Source organism: Sinohyriopsis cumingii, chromosome 8 (genome assembly GCF_028554795.1).
Source record: "Sinohyriopsis cumingii isolate HCF-2022 chromosome 8, ASM2855479v2, whole genome shotgun sequence".
NCBI classification, from domain to species: Eukaryota; Metazoa; Mollusca; class Bivalvia; order Unionida; family Unionidae; genus Sinohyriopsis; species Sinohyriopsis cumingii.
Genome location: NC_142968.1, coordinates 82,095,752 through 82,115,921, shown reverse-complemented (window position 1 = coordinate 82,115,921; position 20,170 = coordinate 82,095,752). Strand labels below are relative to the sequence as shown.

The 20,170-nt window shown below is 36.7% G+C and overlaps 1 protein-coding gene across 1 annotated transcript in view; it reads right to left on the bottom strand.

Moving 5' to 3' along the window:
• Positions 1–9,942: 9,942 nt before the first annotated feature.
• Positions 9,943–20,170, bottom strand: part of LOC149793996 (uncharacterized) — a 31,008-nt gene continuing 20,780 nt past the window's right edge. Inside the window, exons 12-15 of the mRNA XM_089967919.1 lie at positions 20,043–20,152; positions 19,471–19,635; positions 17,747–17,864; positions 9,943–10,230 (exon numbers count right to left, since the gene is read on the bottom strand). Of these exons, the coding sequence (XP_089824045.1) occupies positions 10,085–10,230; positions 17,747–17,864; positions 19,471–19,635; positions 20,043–20,152 (539 nt within the window). The 3' untranslated portion in view covers positions 9,943–10,084. The remainder of the gene's footprint in view (positions 10,231–17,746; positions 17,865–19,470; positions 19,636–20,042; positions 20,153–20,170) is intronic.

Genomic DNA, 20,170 nt, shown 5'->3' with positions numbered 1-20,170 from the left:
ATCGATCAAAAGAAAAGCTGTTGCGTGCTTCGAAGAAATTGATTATATCGAGAGAACAAGCCTTTAGTATCCGTAAAAAACGGTGTCTGTCAGAGGTACAGTGTTTCCAAAAATAAAACCTTTAGTATCCGTAAAAAACGGTGTCAGAGGCACAATGTTTCCAAAAATAAAGTAACTATAGCTTAGTGGCAATCATTCGTAAAATACTTGTCACTTGTACCCAAAATTCTGGAACTATTTGCTTTGGCAATTACACGGCAAAAATCTTTGCCCTTTTCTTTTCTCCACGTACAAATACGATTTCGAATTTCCAAATTTAGTTTGCTTGTGTAACTTTGGAAGCAGTGGCCTAGCATCTATTGATATTTGCTGAAAAGACCGTTATAGCTTCATAATCCTATGAAGTATTTCAAGCTTCGCAAGGCAACCAACATGGTCTTATTTTGGCAAGTTATGAAAAATACTTGATAATACCAATCAGCCCAAAGTCAGAAGTTTCAGTAAGAAAGGTTCACAGGTCAGTTTGCTTTTTTGAAACATTGTCGATAATTTTAATTATTTATTTTCAATAGCTGTGGATCCTTTGATACCTTTAATTATTTATTTTCAATAGCAGTGGATCCATTAATAACTTTATTCATTTTCAATAGCAGTGGATCCTTTAATAACTTTATTTTTAATAGCAGTGGATCAATTGATAATTTTAATTATTTATTTTCAATAGCAGTGGTTGTTGTTGTGGGGTTTAACGCCATTTTTCAGCACAAGAAGGCTATACATGGCGGCCAGTATTAATGGTGGAGGAAGAATCGGTGAAAACCCCAGAAAGAACTGCCAACCCACGAGAAGCTACTGGCAAGCTTTCTCACATACCCACATTGGCCGAACCCGAGACTCGAACCCACGCAGACAGAGGTGAGATGGCAGTGATCCGTAACGGTGAGCGCTTTAGACCACTCGGCCACTCGGTGCACCCAATAGCAGTGGATCCTTTAATAACTTTAATTATTTATTTTCAATAGCAGTGGATCCATTAAAAACTTTAATTATTTATTTTTAATAGCAGTGTATCCTTTCTTTGTGGTACTTATTATATTTCTGGTAAAGGTGTTGCACTAATAATGGCGTCAATATATTATACAAAAATAAAATTTACATTATCAGGCGAACATAATGTGTGATATATAAGATTCTTTTGTATTACGTATCTTGTCAGTGACCTGTTTGTGAAGTATTGGGAGTTTGGACAGCTGAAACTATAGAACGAGTACATAGGAATGGCTGTCATAGTCATTTATATTCGTTATGTAATCGTTCTATAGTTTCATTTTGTAAATTGTTCTTACAGATTAATCCATCTACGAATATTATGCTTGTATACTGATATTCTGGATATGATCCACTTTTGTCCATAAGTGTATGCATTTAATTCAGTATTGGTTCAAATCAAAATTGTATTCTTCGGAAAAGTCAGCAGTTATTGTTATTGCATTGTGAAGAAAGATGGCATACAAAATGAGTGTCTAGTTTCATACGCGTTTATAAACATCAGAATTTGGAGAAGTTTGTATAATCCAAACTTTTAATACTTCGTTTAAAGTAGGACTAATCGTGGTGACCCTTTAGGAATACTCCAACGCAAGTGTTTTGCAATCTGAACTCTTTGAATACCATAGTGAAATTGAAAACAAATTTCACAAACAAAATAATTATTAATTGATTAAAAAATAATATAACATATATATGATTCGAACAACTCAATGTAAATGGCTTTTCATTGGGAGTATAACTCGGTGTGAATAAATATTGCTGGATACACAAAGTTTCCGTTCGTAAGGGTGTTGGTCCAGTGCAACAGACAAAATACGGGTTTGGTGTAAAGAATAAGTATGCGCTGTGTGAAAAATGTGGTGTTGGTAGTCTCCGGTTAAAGATCTGGAATGCCGCTAGCAATCCCTCTCAAAAAGGCAACTTAATGTAAAAAATAATTAGAGTTTTCTCAGTTAAATGTAATACTTATTTGTATATTAGAGATTACACTAGCAGAACGTCAGAACATTTCTCGTGAAGCACTTTTTAAATACTTTGAACTGGCCCTCACGTGCTTTATCACAAATTAAATGTAATGCTAACCAATCTTCTCGCAGACACAGGGAGGATCACGGAAGACAAAACGTTACTCGATGAGGAACTATAGAGACAATCAAAGATTGAAATCGATTATTAACCTTCCCTTGAACTCTTTTCTGGTAGTTCTTCTGCAAAATTTAAAGATTGATTTATGCGAACGTTTCCGTCATGTCAGGAATAACGTTTCTAATGACCATTTCCGGATTTAACTCCGAATGGAATATTACATGTGACGGACGTAGGACGATTGCTAATTGGTAATTTTACCGCAGGAGCATCTTGTAATTGTGTGTTTGTGTGGACGATTAGTCACAGACCCAGCCGAGTTTAATTTTCTCATCTGAGATTGCACACAAAAGGGTTCATTTGTTTCTTGAACCCCCAAAGTAAATCTGCATTTACCATTGAGTCATTGCCTACATTTGTCTTCTTGTATAATGATATACAGGTCCAGTTGAAACTGTGGCATTAAAAGTTTAGAATTCCATGAAATTAGGCCTGCGGAAAGATGAATTTCAGCAGCCGCTTGCTGAAACTGGGACCGAATCAAATGCACCAACATCAGTAGAATCGAACTGAACAGTTAGCACCATTGCCATGGTCTTAGTCTGCATCCTGTTTCTATATTCCAAGCAAATTATGTAACCAAACTATTTTAAAGCATCCTTTTCATATGATGGAGTCCTAGTCATTTTGAATATTTATTTTTCTTCTTGACCTTTGGATTTGTAGCGTATATATATATATATATATATATATATATATATATATATATATATATATATATATATATATATATATATATATAATAATAATAATAATAATAATGAGGACTTTGTATAGTGCCTAATCTTTAGAAGCTCTAAGCGCTTTACAACATTAGACAACACCTATAAGATAAAAAACATATACTGATCTGATTGCAAAAACAAACACCATGACATTAGAAAACATTGATAAACATGCTGAGAATATTTAAGGTAGGAAACTTTATTAGGTCTTTAAGTTTGCACTTGCAGTTGAAATAAGTGAGTTTTGAGAGCATTCTTGAATGTGATCACTTTGTCTTTGTGTCTAAGTTCAGTGGGCAATTCATTCCACGTTGCTGGGCCCTGGTATGCAAAAGAACGCTGTCCATATGACTTTGTTTTCATACTTAGAATAATGAGTATACGATTGTCAGAAGAGGAGCGTAAGTATCTTGCTGCTGTGTACACCTGGGTGAGGTCGGATAGGTATGTTGGACTAGAGTCCGACAGTGAAACATAGCACAGAGAACAAATTTTGTGTTTGGTTCTGGATCGAATGGTTAGCCAGTGTAGGGTACAGAGCAGCGGGGAGGAGTGCTCTGGTTGTGGTACTCTAAGTATGATCCGAGCAGCTGTGTTTTGATCTTTTTGAAGTTTCTGGAGCAGATATTGAGATGAACCAGACAGAATTGAGTTACAATAGTCCATTCTTGAAAGTACTAATGAACATACAAGTGTTTTGGTGGCATCATCTGAAAGATATTTGCGAACTGAGCTGATGCGTCTCAGGTCAAGATATGCAGCCTTGCATATTTTCATGACATTTTGGTGCAATGTGAGAGTGCTGTCCAGAGTAACACCTAAGTTTCGTACTGATTGTGTGAATTTAATGTTGGTGTAGCTGATATTTATTGTTTGAGGTAAAGGATGTGAATGAGAATGTCTTTGTGCTGTGATCAGAATGGCCTCAGTTTTATCATCATTCACCTGCAGCTTGTTACATGTCATCCATGATGTCACATCAGAGATGCACCTCTCTACACCTTGGATGGTAGCATCAACTTCAGCAGGGTGGCTAGATTTGTATATTTGGGTGTCATCAGCGTACAATTGGTGAGACACTGGATGATGATCTATGACTCTTGAGAGCGACTGAGTGTACAGAATGAAGAGAACAGGTCCAAGAACAGACCCCTGTGGAACACCACAACATTGATCAACTGGGCTGGAGTGTATTCCATTTGCAGATATAATTTGTGTCCGGTTGACCAAGTAGGACTTGAACCACAGTAAGGCTGTATCATGAATGCCACATACATGCTGGAGACGTTGAAGTAATATATCACGGTCTATTGTGTCAAATGCTGAAGACAAATCAAGAAGGGTGAGGTCTGTAATCTTTCCGCTATCCAACGCAGAGAGAATGTCATTAGCTACTTTTAGAAGAGTAGTTTCAGTACTGTGGCAAGGGCGATATGCAGATTGTACATTGCTAAAAAGACTGTTTGAATTTAGATGAGATACAAGCTGGGATAGAACAACCGTTTCTAAGATGTTTGAAATGAATGGGAGATTAGAAACTGTGCGGTAGTTCTTTAAATCGTTATGGTCTAGTGTTGGTTTTTTCAGCAGAGGCTTTACAATGGCAGTTTTGAAAAATGATGGGAATTCCCCGGATGAGAGAGAGAGGTATTAATAACATCAGTTAGTGAAGGCAATACTGGATCTAAGCACTCAAGCAGCAGTGATGTTATAATTGGATCAAGTTCAAATGATTTTGGTGCACTCTTCATCAGGATTGTACGTACGAAATCCATAGAGACAGGTTCAAATGCTGCTAATGGTTGCCGCTCAAATTCTGTATCCTAACTGTGTAGCGACGACGAGTCAATTGAAATTGTGGTGTCAAGCTTATCTCTAATGATTTGTACTTTGTCATCATGGAAGAAAGTTGCAAACATGCCAGGAAGGTCGACTGGAGAGAAGATAGTTGGAAGTGGTGTAGATTTGTTCCTTGACATTAGCTTGTTAGTAATCTCGAAGAACTCTTTGCAGCTGGAACTTTTCATGATCTTGATAGTATAGTGGGCTGATTTCGCTGCATGGACTATATTTGTGACATTCTTCTTAGCGGCTCAATAGATTTGCTTATGAATAGTGAGTCTGGTGGAAAGCCAAAGCCTCTCAGCTTTACGGCGGTCTCTTTTAGCAGTGCGAAGCTGGTCCCTAACACTGCTATACCATGGAGAACACTTTTGAATTGATACTCTGCTGGGTCATGATTATCAAACAATGAACGCAGACAGTTATCAAGTTGTTCTATTGTAGGAGGTAAGCAAGTTGTTAGGTTAGCTTGGTTGTCGTGCATTAGTTTGGTTCTATTTATCATACGGGGGTTTCTCTTAGTAACAGATAAGGGTGGAGGGTTAGGGACTGATACGTCAAGATGGCATATAATGCAGAGATGATCTGATGCAAGGTCATGGGATACCAGGGAGGACCGTAGAATGTTATCATCAGGTCTATGAAGAATCCAGTCTAAAATGTGACCATGTTTATGGGTGGGTTGGTTAACTGACTGTTTGAGGTTGAAAACATTAATGGAATCTATGAGTTTTGATGTATTTGGGTTTCCAGGACAGTCAAAGTGAAAGTTGAAATCTCCAAAAATAATCAGGTTGCCACCTATCGAATTTCCATCGTCCGGGAGATTCGGAAACTGTTCCAAAAAGAGAGAGTCAGCCAGCTTGTTTTTTCTACTAGGAGTAGGGCGGTATAGGCAGAAAAAATGGACCGACCTTTGCTCCAGTGTGAGTGTGGTTTGGACTAGTTCAAATGATGTGTGGTCGCAATTGAATGTTGTGGTGTGGTTAAGACGTTTGATCATGGAGTTCTTTGTGATGACAACAATTCCACCTCCGCGAGAATTACGGGGGAACAACTACCAGTGGGTGTTAGATCCGCACACTTGGGCTCATCGCCCGATGTTTTTAGCCATGTTTCTGTCAGGAAAAAGACGTCAATATTCTGTTCGTTGATAAAATTAACTATTTCTTTGCGCTTTTCCGGTGGTCCTACTGACTGGGCATTGAATAATGCAATACGCAGAGGTATCTCTTGGATAGCTGACACAAAGGTTTACGAATTAATAGCGATTTGAATTAGGTTATCTAAATTAACGGTCGAATGTTTTTTTAATTGTTGAGCCGAAATAAGGGAGATAACTGGAATTCTTCTTCATGTTCTAACGCCGGCCAACTTTGAAACATCGTTTCTTTTTTCACTTCTGTTTACATTTAGGTTATGATGAATGTAGTCCAAGTTCGTTTAGTCTAGAGCACAATGTAGCGTGGAGAGCCAAGGAGTGATCATTTAAAGCAATTAATGAGGGTCCATCGTAGCATAAACGGGTTGACAGGCGAGTATCACGTGATGGCGATTTGTTCACAAACATTGGAGCAAGACAGCTAAGAAAAAGTCTAATTGTTCTCATTTCCGAAACAAGGAGATGAAGAAACACATACGAATTTAACAGCCAATACATAATGAACACAATAACGTGGATGAAGACATGCAACAAGCACAAATATCATGAAAACGGCACTAAAAAACAGAACAACTGCTTCAAGCCGGTTAAGCGATAGCGGCCATCTTGTCAAGATATATAGTGTTATGAAAAGTTTTCGGAAAAGCGCATTGAAAATTATCGAAAAAAGCATTGAAAAATCTTTGAAACAAATTTGGAAACTATCGATAATTTTCATGATTTTTTTCTTCTCAATATAGGCATTATCGATAATCAACATTTTCAACATTATCAATAATTCTCGAAAATCCTAAATTCACTGAATATGCACTTTATGAGATGAATCAGCTCAGCATTGAATTTTTCAAAATCCGATGGATCTTTTGTCTTACAAAGACCTGTATATTTTGAACGCTCCTGCTTATTTATCGCGGCAATATTTATTATCTGTGCAACACTTTTATCAACACAATCTTTGGTTTTATGAACGTGTTTTACCATGCGTTGTCGACAAATACGTCACGAACTCCATTAGCAAGATAACGATTCACAGTGGATTCTTTGTACCGTTTGATTATATTAAACAGTCTAGACACTCATATGGTATCTGTGGTTATTCTATTACATGTTACATTTGTCTCATTTAATTTTGTTTTGTTTGTTTGTGAATTTGCTTTTCATTTTAGCAGCGTATGCGTGCTGAACAGATCGCAAAACACACCCATACGGGCAAATGAAGGGTCATACGTTTTTGTTTAGGAAAACGCAGAATGGGGTTTCCCGGAGTCAGCTAGGCTTCACTGATGCTAAGCATACATTGCCAGTATCACTGAGTAATATGTTAATATCAGAATTAAATCAAACTAAAGACTTGTTGGCTGCTGAGATTAAGTTTTGGGACAGCAGTTAGACATGTTGTCTATCAGAATAGTGCCAGCAGATCTTAGCATAATATATTCTTTTAATAGATGGACTATGTTGATTACCTGTACCTATACTATATTCATGCTGTTCTCGTGTATTTGGGAAGAGCGATTATAGATAACATCTGGAGCGGGCACCCTTGGGAAGTGTAATGTGTCCAAGGTCCACCAGGCCAGTGCTAGGTCCTGTGCATTTTGCAGTATAGGTAAACGGAAGGTCTCTTCAAGTGCTTGCCAGAGGGACCAACCCATCGTTCGTTACAGGTATAGGGCTCAGGCCAGATAATGTTCGGTGGTTGGTTAGTTTGTGATTCAAAGATTGGGGACGCTGGGTCTTGTTTTTTATATTTTAGGGGCATGCATGTCGGCTTCAATCGCCGGTTTGACATTGACAGCTCATGATACTATTTCAATAGGTAGTCAGCATATTCCCTTGGGTCCAGACCAAGGCAACTTTCATCATTTTGAGATATCTCAGTTTTGTGTTTCGTATTTTCATAAATATTCGGACTTTGCATGCCATTTTGTAACTAGGTCCGAAGCTGAAGGACTGCAAACATGGCCGACACGAGGGGGGGGGGAGGCAACTGGTCCGAACAACACTTTTTAATTGTATAATAGAAAATATTTGTTTGAATAAAAGCAAGGGAGAGGCCCGGACATTTCTTACCCCAGGGCTGGTGATCGCTTCCTACGGCCCTGACTGCAAATTATAATGTCTTCATCCATTATGATTTGATAGCAATGATTTTTTGAAAGGCAGAATAAACTCTGTCCCACTAACATACTTTCAGCATGCCCCACATGGTCTTGAATGGATCGCTAAATGGATGTCTGGACAACCGCCAAAGGCACCTTTGAGTTGAGCATGAGTGGGATCTAGAATGTAGGCACAATACTCAATCGTTAAAATAAACGTATATCTCTTCATACGTATCAAAAGATTTTGAAAAACTTGGTACGTTATTCAGTCGGTTCATTTTGTTTTTGTTGTATCCGTAAAAACTGAAAATTTGAATCTTGTAGAGTATATATATATATATATATATATATATATATATATATATATATATATATATATATATATATATATATATATATATATATATATATATATATAAACTCGCACGCAAATATCACTCTATCTGACGAGAAATATCTCCACACAATCTTAATATTTAGAAAACGTTTCGAAGATAATAAAAGAGGAGCGATGAATGGGCCCAATCCTATTTCTGTTTGTATTGGAGATCACGCCGACGCTTAACTGTAGGGTCCCTCTAGAGGATTTCTATTCGTAGCATTTTACGGTGCATGAGAGTCACTGCAGACGGTATTCAGGGGTCGGGTCTAATCAAAGTTCGACAAGAATGTCCTGAGCGCTTGACCTTTCAGTGGAATATTCATGAGTGGCGAGTCCACTTGGAAACAGGATTTACAAGAACAATGATAAAACGAGGAATGTACAAGTTCAGTATTACTGTAAACAGACCATGCCACTACCCACGCTCCTCTACGCTCATATTCTTTCAGAATATATCTCTGATTTCTTGCTTTGACCTAATGGTCATGACAATATTAGTGCATCGTCTCTGACAACAAGTACACTGGCACGTTGATTGAATACTTTATTCCTTAACCGGGCACAAATTTAAATCAAATTTTGCACCATTGCCAGTTTAGAAAAGGATACAAAAAAGTTCAGTATAAATTGTGTTTTATGAATTTATCAAAGCATACGGTTTTTTCTACGTTGCGTTGTACCTATAATTTTACAGTTTGTGGCAGTGACGTTTTCTTTCTGAAGGGAGGTAACCCAATGAGCCGACTATGATTACTATCCTTAAATCGGGAGCATGGGTAGTTCACAAGTTGCACGCGTGTCGTTTCCAGGCAACTGCGTTGCACACCTGAAGGCGCTCGTTGTACCTGTTTATAACCTTATTGGATCTGTATGGATACATATTTGTACGTATGCATCTTATCAGCATGGTAGGAAAAAATTATCTCATGTACATTCAGTACGCACCACACATGTATACCACTGTAGAGTGGACTAAAGTCTAATGCGTATTCTAATAAAAGGTCCAACAGAAATGCTACTCTTGTCCACTCATAATTTTTTCAGTTAACATAGATGTTTTACGGTAGAAACAGACAATATTGGTTATCACAACTTCGTCATTAAATACTATTTTTATTACAGAATAAAAGTAATCAAGTTCCATTTAAGTTAAATTAAGCCAGACTTTTGCAAACGAAGATTTAAATAAAAGAAGAAATGTATAATAAATGAAAAGAATGAATTAATCACCAAATATTTATTTGTTCGTTAAAGCAGTTCGACCTCAAATCAATTCGTTGTATTTTTTCGTTGATACTTTTTTTTTGTCATTGCAAAACGATAAAAATGTAAACACCCCCCATATATATATATATATATATATATATATATATATATATATATATATGTGTGTGTGTGTGTGTGTGTGTGTGTGTGTGTGTGTGTGTTTGTGTCTGTGTGTGTTTGTGTGTGTGTGCCACTTGCTGACTGTTGGTTCAATCACATCTTCATAGCCTTTGTTTGATAAAAAACCTTGTAAGCGCTATTAACCATCGTGTAACAGTTTATTTCTAAGCTGTGAAAGATGGACATGGGCTGTAATGAAGAGAATCTTTCGTAAACGATGGGAGTTTCAACCTTGTTTTTCATTTTATACAGCATTGGTATATTCATGTAAAATACAATGTTGGGTCTATGAGGCTTCCTTTGTATTATCTTCGTTTCTAAAAGACTTGTGTTGAAAGCTTCCGCCCATTCTTCTGTAGTAAAAGTATGTCCCGAGGACGCCCAGAATAAAGAAGACCACTAGGAATGACACGCCCAATGCAGCTAACGTACCTAAAAATATTACAAGACAGATTATTGAATCAAACGTATAATCACATGGACGTTCTTAAAATATAGACTTCATGAGACATACTACATAATGCTTTATGCAGCGAACTACTGATGGGGTGTGCCATACTACGTCATTCAATCTGTTGCAATAATTCTATCAATTAGCACACTTTTAGGATTATATTGGTCATGTAACTGTAACATTTTCATGGCATTATTGCAGCGTTAGTTAAGTTTTCAAATGGTTTACTATGATATTTTCATGACATTCTTACAGCTTTTATTGATGATGCCAAACGGTTTACTATGGTATTTTTATGGCATTATTACGGCGTTTAGTGACACGGACAAATCGTATAATACAGTATGACACACGAACTTGTTACGTAACGGTGTATTATTATATATTCATTTTGTTTTCCGTTAACTTTAGGTTGCCAGAATCGTGCAGTATTTTACGAGACTGAACATCCTATACTGCACGACACGTGCGTCTAAAAATAGTATAGTGTATTATTAACTACATTGTAAACAAATAATGTACACTCATGTAGCAGATACTATAGGTTTTTGTTTAGTAGATTTGTTTGTGGATGAACTAAAGAAGCTGTTGCGGCTATTTGAAAGCAGAGATGATAAAGTGAACGATGTGGACGAGTTTATTGAATCAGAATTGAAATTTTCCAACAAGCAATCGAATGAACGTGATATTAACAATGTCCACGACAAACGCGGGAGACGCAGTATTGAAGATACTATTTTGATTCTAAATTAGAGATGAATGAGAGAAAAGAAAGCACTGAAGGTTTTGGTAGAAAAGTAAGGACTTCAGAGCCAATAAGCCAAGATGACGAAGAATTCTTATTTCCACAGGCTGAATGGACTGTCACCCACCAGCTGCTTTGCAATTTCCCGTCTTTACATTTTTAATACAATGTTTTGTATTTAGGCTAGAGATAGATATCATAGCCCAATCACGTAGACCTCAAGACGTCTGTTGTATTGTCCAATTACTCTTAAAACTGATTTAATTATGATGTGATAAACCATGTGGTGTATGAAGTGTTATGTTTATATAATTTATATAGCATGCTTGACTGTTGTCCGTAATTAATGATTGTGGATATAGGTTTAGCATACCTGACTTTCGTCATAGCTGTAGCTAATAAACATAGGCCTAAACGTGTTTGCAAGTTAGCGGAATTTTCCATTAGTTTTCCAGAAAATACTATTAATAGTAGTTCAAGTGAAATATTTATAGAGGTGTCTTGGTGTGCAAATTATTCATTATTGTTTTAAGATCAGTCTGTGGAGTCATATAGTGCTTTCACATAAAATATAGATTTTATTTATTAAAGTTGTTATTGGAATTACAAAGTGCTCGTTGATTTCAGGACTAACAGATTAGCTTGGGATGGCTGTGAACTCATTCAAAGATGGTTTGGTTTGCATGATTATGATACATCAGAACATTAAAGACTATTGGTACATCAAGGCATTCAAGACTATTGGAATTCATTAGGAACATTCTATACTTTAGGACCTGTGATGGGTTATTTAGGATTATTTGTTATTTAATTCACAATAATGTAAGCGTCTCATAAATTTTCATTTTATAACCTAAACTAATGGAGGGAACCCAACCTCAAATGTTTCAAGACCAAGGAACAAAAGAATCTCACCTAAATAGCGACATCACAGTACATGAATGGAAGATAGCCCTACGATCCAAAAACGAAACATTTTATAACCTAAACTAATGGAGGGAACCCAACCTCAAATGTTTCAAGACCAAGGAATAAAAGAATCTCACCTAAATAGCGACATCACAGTACATGAATGGAAGATAGCCCTACGATCCAAAAACGAAACATCCCCTGGTAAGGATCAGTTAGGTTACATTATCTACAAAAATCTACCTATCAATATAACAATAGCCATAATCAAACTCTTTAATAGGATATGGGATAAAGGCCAACTACCCACCAAGTGGAAACAGGCCATAGTAATACCAATCCCCAAGCTAGGTAAAGATCCCAACAACATAAATTCGTACCGACCCATCTCCCTTACAAACAATATTTGCAAAATAATGGAGACAATAATCGCAAATAGGTTAAAACACCACCTAGAAACCAATAACCTACTCTCCATAAATCAATGTGGCTTTCGGAACAAACGGTCCACAACTGACCAACTTCTCAGATTGGAAACAGACATCAAACTCGCTTTTAACGCACATAGGAAAACCGATCGTAACCTCACAGCGGTTTTTTTTAGACCTAGAAAAAGCGTTCGACCTAGTATGGACCAACGGACTAATGGCCAAATTAAACCAATTTGGAATAACTGGACGCTTGTTCAACTGGATTGGCGATTTCCTCACAGGCCGGAAAATTACCACAAGAATAGGCAACACCCATTCGGAAGAATTTTCACTTGAAAATGGAACACCGCAAGGCAGTGTAATAAGTCCGTTACTTTTTAACCTAATGGTAAACGACCTTGACCTCAATGCAGCCTCCACAAAAATAAACTTGTCACAATTTGCAGATGATAGTGGCATATGGAGGAATGGAAATCCTGCCAATAACACAGTAGTTAAAGAAATCCAGCAGAGCCTAGACAACATAGGGAGATGGGCGGACAAATGGGGTTTCAAAATATCTCATGAAAAAACTGTGGCAATCATATTCACCCCCAAACGAAATAACAACCTAGTCTATCCAAACTTCTATGTACAAAATCAATTAATCAAATACGTAACAGTAGTAAAATTCCTAGGAATGTTCTTTGACAACCACCTCACATGGAAACAGCACATTGAACAACTCACCCAGAATTGTAACAAAGATCTCAATTTACTCAGGAACATCACAAGGACTGACTGGGGATCCAACCAGGAAACCCTCCTCACGATATATAAAAGCCTAATTAGATCAAAACTTGATTACGGTTGCCAAGCATATAACTCGGCTAAGCAGCCTGTACTACAAAAACTTGACACTATCCAGAGAAAAGCCTTGCTATTATGCACAGGAACACTCCCTTCAACATCATTAGAAGAACTACAAACACTAACAGGAGAACTACCCTTAAAATTACGTAGGCAAGAACTGCTCCTCCGATACTCCATTCGATTAGATACCCACCCAGACAACCATCCCACCAAAATAGCTATAAATAAGTGTAAAGTTGTCTTCAAACCCAAAATCATACCTATCACACCAAGTGGCAAAGTAATCCTTGAACTAAGAGAAAAGATACCTCTACTAAAAAAACAGGTAACAAACAATACAGACCAGAACAAATCACCATGGTTACAAAGCCACCAAGGATTAACATTGAAGCTACCAAATTAGGCAATAAAGAAGGACAAGAAAACTTACTAAAACCTGTACTGGTAAACGAAATCAACCAAAAATACCCGGACTATGTTAAAATATATACCGATGGATCAAAAACAAACAACCCACCAAGAACAGCAGCAGCAATAGTCATCCCTGAATTCAATATACAAACGGGATCCAGATTACCTGACTATTGCTCCATTTACACCACTGAATTCTGGGCTATACTTGAATCACTACAATGGATCAAAGACAACCAAATACCTAAAGCAGTCATTATAAGCGATTCCCTAAGCGTTATCAAATCGATCCAAAATCGTAATACACACTCTAGGGAATAATTCCTCGACAGAGCATGCCAATTAATCGACGATATCACCACAGCACATCAATTAGTTGAGCTCATGTGGATACCGTCGCACATTGGAATCTCTGGCAACGAAACAGCAGACAAAGTTGCAAAAACCAAACTAGGAGATCAAAACTATCAAACTTAACTATAGCTCTACAGAAGCAATAAGCTTCGCACAAACGTATATAGACCAAACATGGCAAGATTTTTGGAACTCCTCCACAAAAGGGAAAAATCACCATGAAACCCCCAAAAAACGTAGATAGGAACATACAGCTGCCTAAGGGTACCTATTTAGAACAGAAAACCATAAACAGGATAATAACTGGAAAAACTAAACTAGCAAGCAGTTTTGGAAGGTTTATAGGACCCAAACCAGCAACCATTAACTGCTTTAACTGCCACACCACCGAAGATCTACACCACGTATTCAATATATGCCCAAAATATCAACTCGCTCGGAAAATATTTATCAAAAACCAAAAAGAGATTGGATTACCACACACATACCCAGAGTTACTTATGGACTCTAATAAAAATAAACAATCAGCATATAAAAATATAAATCAATTCATAGACTCAGCAGGACTTAGGAACAAAATATAATTACTATCTCCACAAAACCAAAAGACCCAGTAACTAGCTAAATAAATGTAGAAGCCACCACATAAAAAATCATAACATATCATTCAATTTTATAAAAGTATTAAAAAATAATTCACTTACGAAGCACCTATAAAAAACTAAGGAAACCGCAAAATCGGATGCCCTAGATGTCCTTAACGAACCTAGTAATCAGCTAGGATTCCTGTCCTAGATGTCCTTAACGAACCGTGTAATCGGCTAGGACTCCGGTCTCTTGCTAAATAAAGTATAAATAACATTCAGTCTCTAAAAACATCAATTAATAAATAACTTAAAGAGGTAATATCTAAAAACTTATAAATAACATAACGTAGGAAACACACCCTAAACACCTCGACTAGTAATACCATAATAATCTTGAAAATCTCTCTTCATACATGATATCTACTAAGAACCTCTATAAACAGCATAGAACATCCCCCCTCCTTTTAGAACATTTTGAAGAGGAAAAAAAAAAAAAATCTCGAAAAAAAAAAAAATCTCAAAAAAAAAAAAAAAAAAAGGCAAATGCAACAAGAAACCAGCGATGTAAAGCAAGCAGGACCGTTCCCGAGCTCTCCTTCCCACTAATGACAGCCAACCATTCAACTGTAGGGACCTTTATGGACGCAAAGATTGAGGCCAAACTATCAGGGTTCCTTGAATCCATAAAAGCCTGGGGGAGGTGGCACCATCCCCTTCCCCAGGAACAACTAGCAGGCTGCGGTGCAGTCAGAAAAAAAGTGGCACATGCACAATTGTGCGAACGCTACTATAATTAAACTCAACAACAACAACCTAGAGATTAAATTGTTTGTTGATTTTGCTAAACTTGCGGGTATCGCTTCTTTCTAGTGCATAGTTTAAAATATAGAGCCGTAACAGTAGCAGATATTAAAAGTTTAAATTTAAATTAAAGAGTTTTATTGAGGGATTCTCTGGGGCAGTAATGGCGGAGGTACTTGATCGTGCTGTAAGAAAAGTAATATTTTAAAGCCTGGAAAACCAGTTCAGACCACACAAACTTGAACAAAATGACTTTGGATGCCAAATTAAAACTAGAATCAAAACCCCGATCTCACTTTTGACACCATGTTTTTAAATTATGGGATAATTTAGGCAATACATACCAAATATTTTATATTTTGGTTCAAAATACGACCTCTTATTGGATGAATGGGGAATAAAAGCATCCCTGTCTGTTTTGGAAAACAATCTTTCTCTGGTTCATGGCTGAATTGTTTAAATCTTGGCCAACCGACTATAACAAGGTGTGTACTCGAAAACACGAATCACCCACAATATACAGACTGTTAGAATGGAAAATATGACTCTGGTTTAGATTTATTACAGGCCAAAGTTTTCATGAGAAATAAATAGCTACCAAGCATCCGAAGAAGCAACAAAAAACACTCAGTCGTAAAAATAGGTCACAGTGGCTTAGTTTTGGCAAAGTTTATTGAATCTCAACTGAGGTGCATCCATTACAAATTTTCATGAGTGTAGATGAATTAGGTGTTAATATATTATGGACGTAATGAACTGCTCGATACAAACTGATTAGGTCAAATTGATCTAGCTTTGGTATGACTGAGATGGATCCGCACATCAACTTACGAGAGTGTAGGTCATTATTTCCTTCCATAGAAGATTGCATGATATAACAATAAATCATCTGAGTACAATCAGTAAATAAGTACTACAAAAATAAACACACAAAAATTTAATATTAGAATACAAATTCTTACTGTATATCAATCAATAAAGTGTTCCTCAACTGCATAAGTTGCAAGTTTCAGTACCTTATTTGCAGAAGATAGCTGCACACTGCATATATTGAGGGTTTAAATAAATGATAGCTGAAAATACACAAGCAATTCCAAACTCCAGTGAAAAATTGGGACACAATGACCTATTGTAGTATGGTCGAGCAACACCCCTCGAGGTGCATCCGAATAACAGTTTTCAGAAGAGTAACTGAAAAAGATTTCCCAGTATTTACTATATAATAATGAAGGGATAGAAAAAAACTACAAAATTCATAAAAGGATTACAATTTGATGCATTGGCATAATTTTGCCCTGTTGAAGTATTCTTTCTGGGATGCATCGATATGTTAATTTTCAACAGCGTAAACAAAATAGGATCCAACATATTGGTTGCTTAGCAAAGGATAGCGAAAATAACTAAAGTTATTAAAACGTCAAAATTGGATCACACTGATTTAGGTTTAATACTCTTCATTCATTGTCCTTGAGATTCTTCCACACATAATGTTTTAAACGTATGTGAAATAAGGTACATTATATTGAGGGTGTAACTTAAGTCAGGCAAGGGTAAACAAATTGGCTCACAATGACCATTTTGTTATATAGGTGTATTGTATCATCATTAAGATGTAGCCACATGCCAATTTTCGTGAATGTAGGTGAAAGAGGGTTGAACATTTTCAAGGTGTCACAAACGAACGGATGAACACACGTGTGTACGGCAAAAAGCTGTATACCGTTTTAGCTTCGATGGCGACGGGATAATAAACTGGACGCCAACTACATCATCACTGCAACAAACTGCATCTTTTACTGTAATGATCGATGTACATTATATTGAAACATTATTTCGACCACAAAAATGGAAAACGTTTGTTCTTTCTTGCAACTTCTCGTCTTTGTCTACAATTATAATTGTTTCAGCAATTTGGATATTAATCAGAAACATGTCTTGGTCTGTACAGCGCAGAGCTGATTCTGTAGCTTTGCTCCTCTGCAAATTCTTGGTTCCCAGCTCGTGCCAGGACAGGTTCTTGCCGACAAAAGTTGGTTGTTTCTGGAACCTCTACACCAAAAATTACTTCGCATCCATATTTAAGCCTTTTACAGTACGTTTTGTTATTGGTATGATATTCGTACATTCATCAGAAATTAAATTTCTAGGACGAGTAGTTTCAAAGTTGGATAAAGCAGTTTGAGGTGGGGGACATAGTTCACTATGAACCGTGTTTTGCACAGTTGCGGAAATAGACATGGGTGCTTCGATTAAGACCTCAGGCACAAAACGTGTGATAAACAGCAGAGACCTATTAATTATATTCACGGAAATCTATTTTACAGTTACACGATACTTTCCGTACGGGATAAAATATGGACTCGCTGGAACTACTTTTGAGTGAAACATCGCCGAATGAACCTACCTCCTGTATAGCCGCTTTTAGAAGTCGTTGTATTCTGTTGGTTGACATAGTTTGTGTTGGTCACAACACTATCTTGCGTAGCAGAAAACGAGTATGGTTTGGCGGTCAGAGATATAGTCTATAATAATAATAATAATAATAATAATAATGATAATAATCATAACCATCATCATCACCATCACCACCACCACCACCATCATCATCATCATCATCATCGTCATCATTATGAGCATCATCACCTTAAGACAAATACATTCTGTTGATGTATGGCAGTAATCCCACTGAGTATCATGAAGATCAGTATACAGACGAAATATCTTTTTTTATACCGGCCCGAAAGAGATCATGGAACAATTGACCTTTCTCGGCCTAAGATTTTAATATAAGAGTGTGAGATGAAAGAGAAGGACTGGTAGTATTGTTTGAGAGCGTAGGATTTGAACTGTTGGGCCGAAAAGAGGAGGGAGACCGGTTTATGTATTCTCAGCTAAATCGAAATTTAGCATGTTCGAAAACTAAATGTAAGCTTGAATCATCAAATTTTTTATAATCTTGTCAGAACAGTTAGGGCAAAAATACCAGGTAAAGAACTAAATATTGACATCTGAAGACCATTTAAGGTACACGGGACCATGCCATTAGTACGTATTGATCGCCTCAGGTCATTTTGCACGAAGAAATGCTGATATGCGTAGAATTACTATGCGAAAAGTGAGAATGCGTACGCAAATAACTTTCCTCTAAGAATGTATAAAGTAAGTTTTGTTTGTAATTTTTTGGCGTTATTTAAACTGAATTTGGTAATATTATCTGTCATGTACATAGATTCTGCAAGATCTGTTCTTGGCACATCCACGAAGTTACAGCATTCCCCCCCCCCTCCTTGCGATGAAGCTGTTATAGTTACATGGGATGAAAACTGTATGGACAGTCACCTAGAATCATTACAGTTTTTAAAGACTTAAAGGCTTAATATAGTTTACTTCCTTAATTATTGTCAGCATGTTTTTGCTTTGTAGTTTCATGTTGCTTATTTTGTATATCTTGCCGTTGTGTATTTTTTTGTTTTATTTGATATCGTAAAGCATTTAGAGCTTCTAATGATTAGGCGCTGTACTAATTCATCATCATCATCATCATCATCATTATTATTATTATTATTATTAGTAGTAGTAGTAGAAGAAGTAATTACTAGCATTCTTCTTTTTTTTTCTTTCTTCTTCTTCTTCTTCTTCTTCTTATTATTATTATTAGTAGTAGTAGTAGTAATAGTAGTAGTAGTATTAGTAGTAGAAGTAGTATTAGCATTCTTCCTCTTCTTCTTCTTATTATTATTATTATCATTATTACTATTATTATTTTGCACTTTCATGTCACGTTGAATCTGAAAACTGCTATTTTAGCTTCTAGAAAGCTTGACAAAAAGTAAATAAATGCTATAGAAGTTATTTAAATCAAAGTCTTTCAAAGTAACGTAACAAGATAGAGTACACTTGAAGAAAGAATTTGACTTGATTTAGATTTCATGATCCTGACATTTGCGCTTATGTACTCAATTATTGTAACTAGGACTGGGATATTATGGTAGCTCCCCCCCCCCCACACACATGACACGAAGGCATAATATTACATAAGGAATAATAATAAATACACAAATAAAGATATAGAGATAAAGAATCCATCAATGAAGTGCAAGTCAGTGTTACAGCAGCAAGTGTACCCACATTCATGCTGACGACAAATGATCCGCCGTTGACGTTTGCGTCGAGATTCTTCACGGCTGCATCTAGGCTTATCTCTTTTGACGGGTTAGCCACGTCACCAATAGGGGGCGCTTTATCCAGAAGAGTGAAAGATACGACGATGTCCTTATTGTCAACATAGTCGAACTGCATGATACAAATATTAGACAGATATATTCCATGCAAACTGTACATGTATACTGCATACATTTAACGACGTAGGTATTTTACATCTAGCAGATTCTGTTCACATTTAATTGTCTTCCAAAACCTGAACAGAGAGACCTAGTTGGTTATGTTCTGCTTCACCCAACCGAGGTAGGTACATAATACGAGAGAGAGAGAGAGAGAGAGAGAGAGAGAGAGAGAGAGAGAGAGAGAGAGAGAGAGAAAGAGAGAGAGAAGAGTTAAATATTATAGAAATTGCACAAAAATGAGAGGCATTTAGATTTTTCATTGCCAGCAAGTGAACAGGTTAAGTTTTGCGCATGTGTAATTGTAGTGACTTTAACGTTAACCTTACTGCCATGGAAGCTAAAAGCAAAAAATCTAACCTGAATATTTGCAACTCTTATTGGTGATACACCAGCATAACGCTGAATGGAGAGTAGCACAAAGTACTTGAATGATTCCTCGTTACCCAACACCACCCTCTGGAAGTCACCTGGAACAAGACACCTTC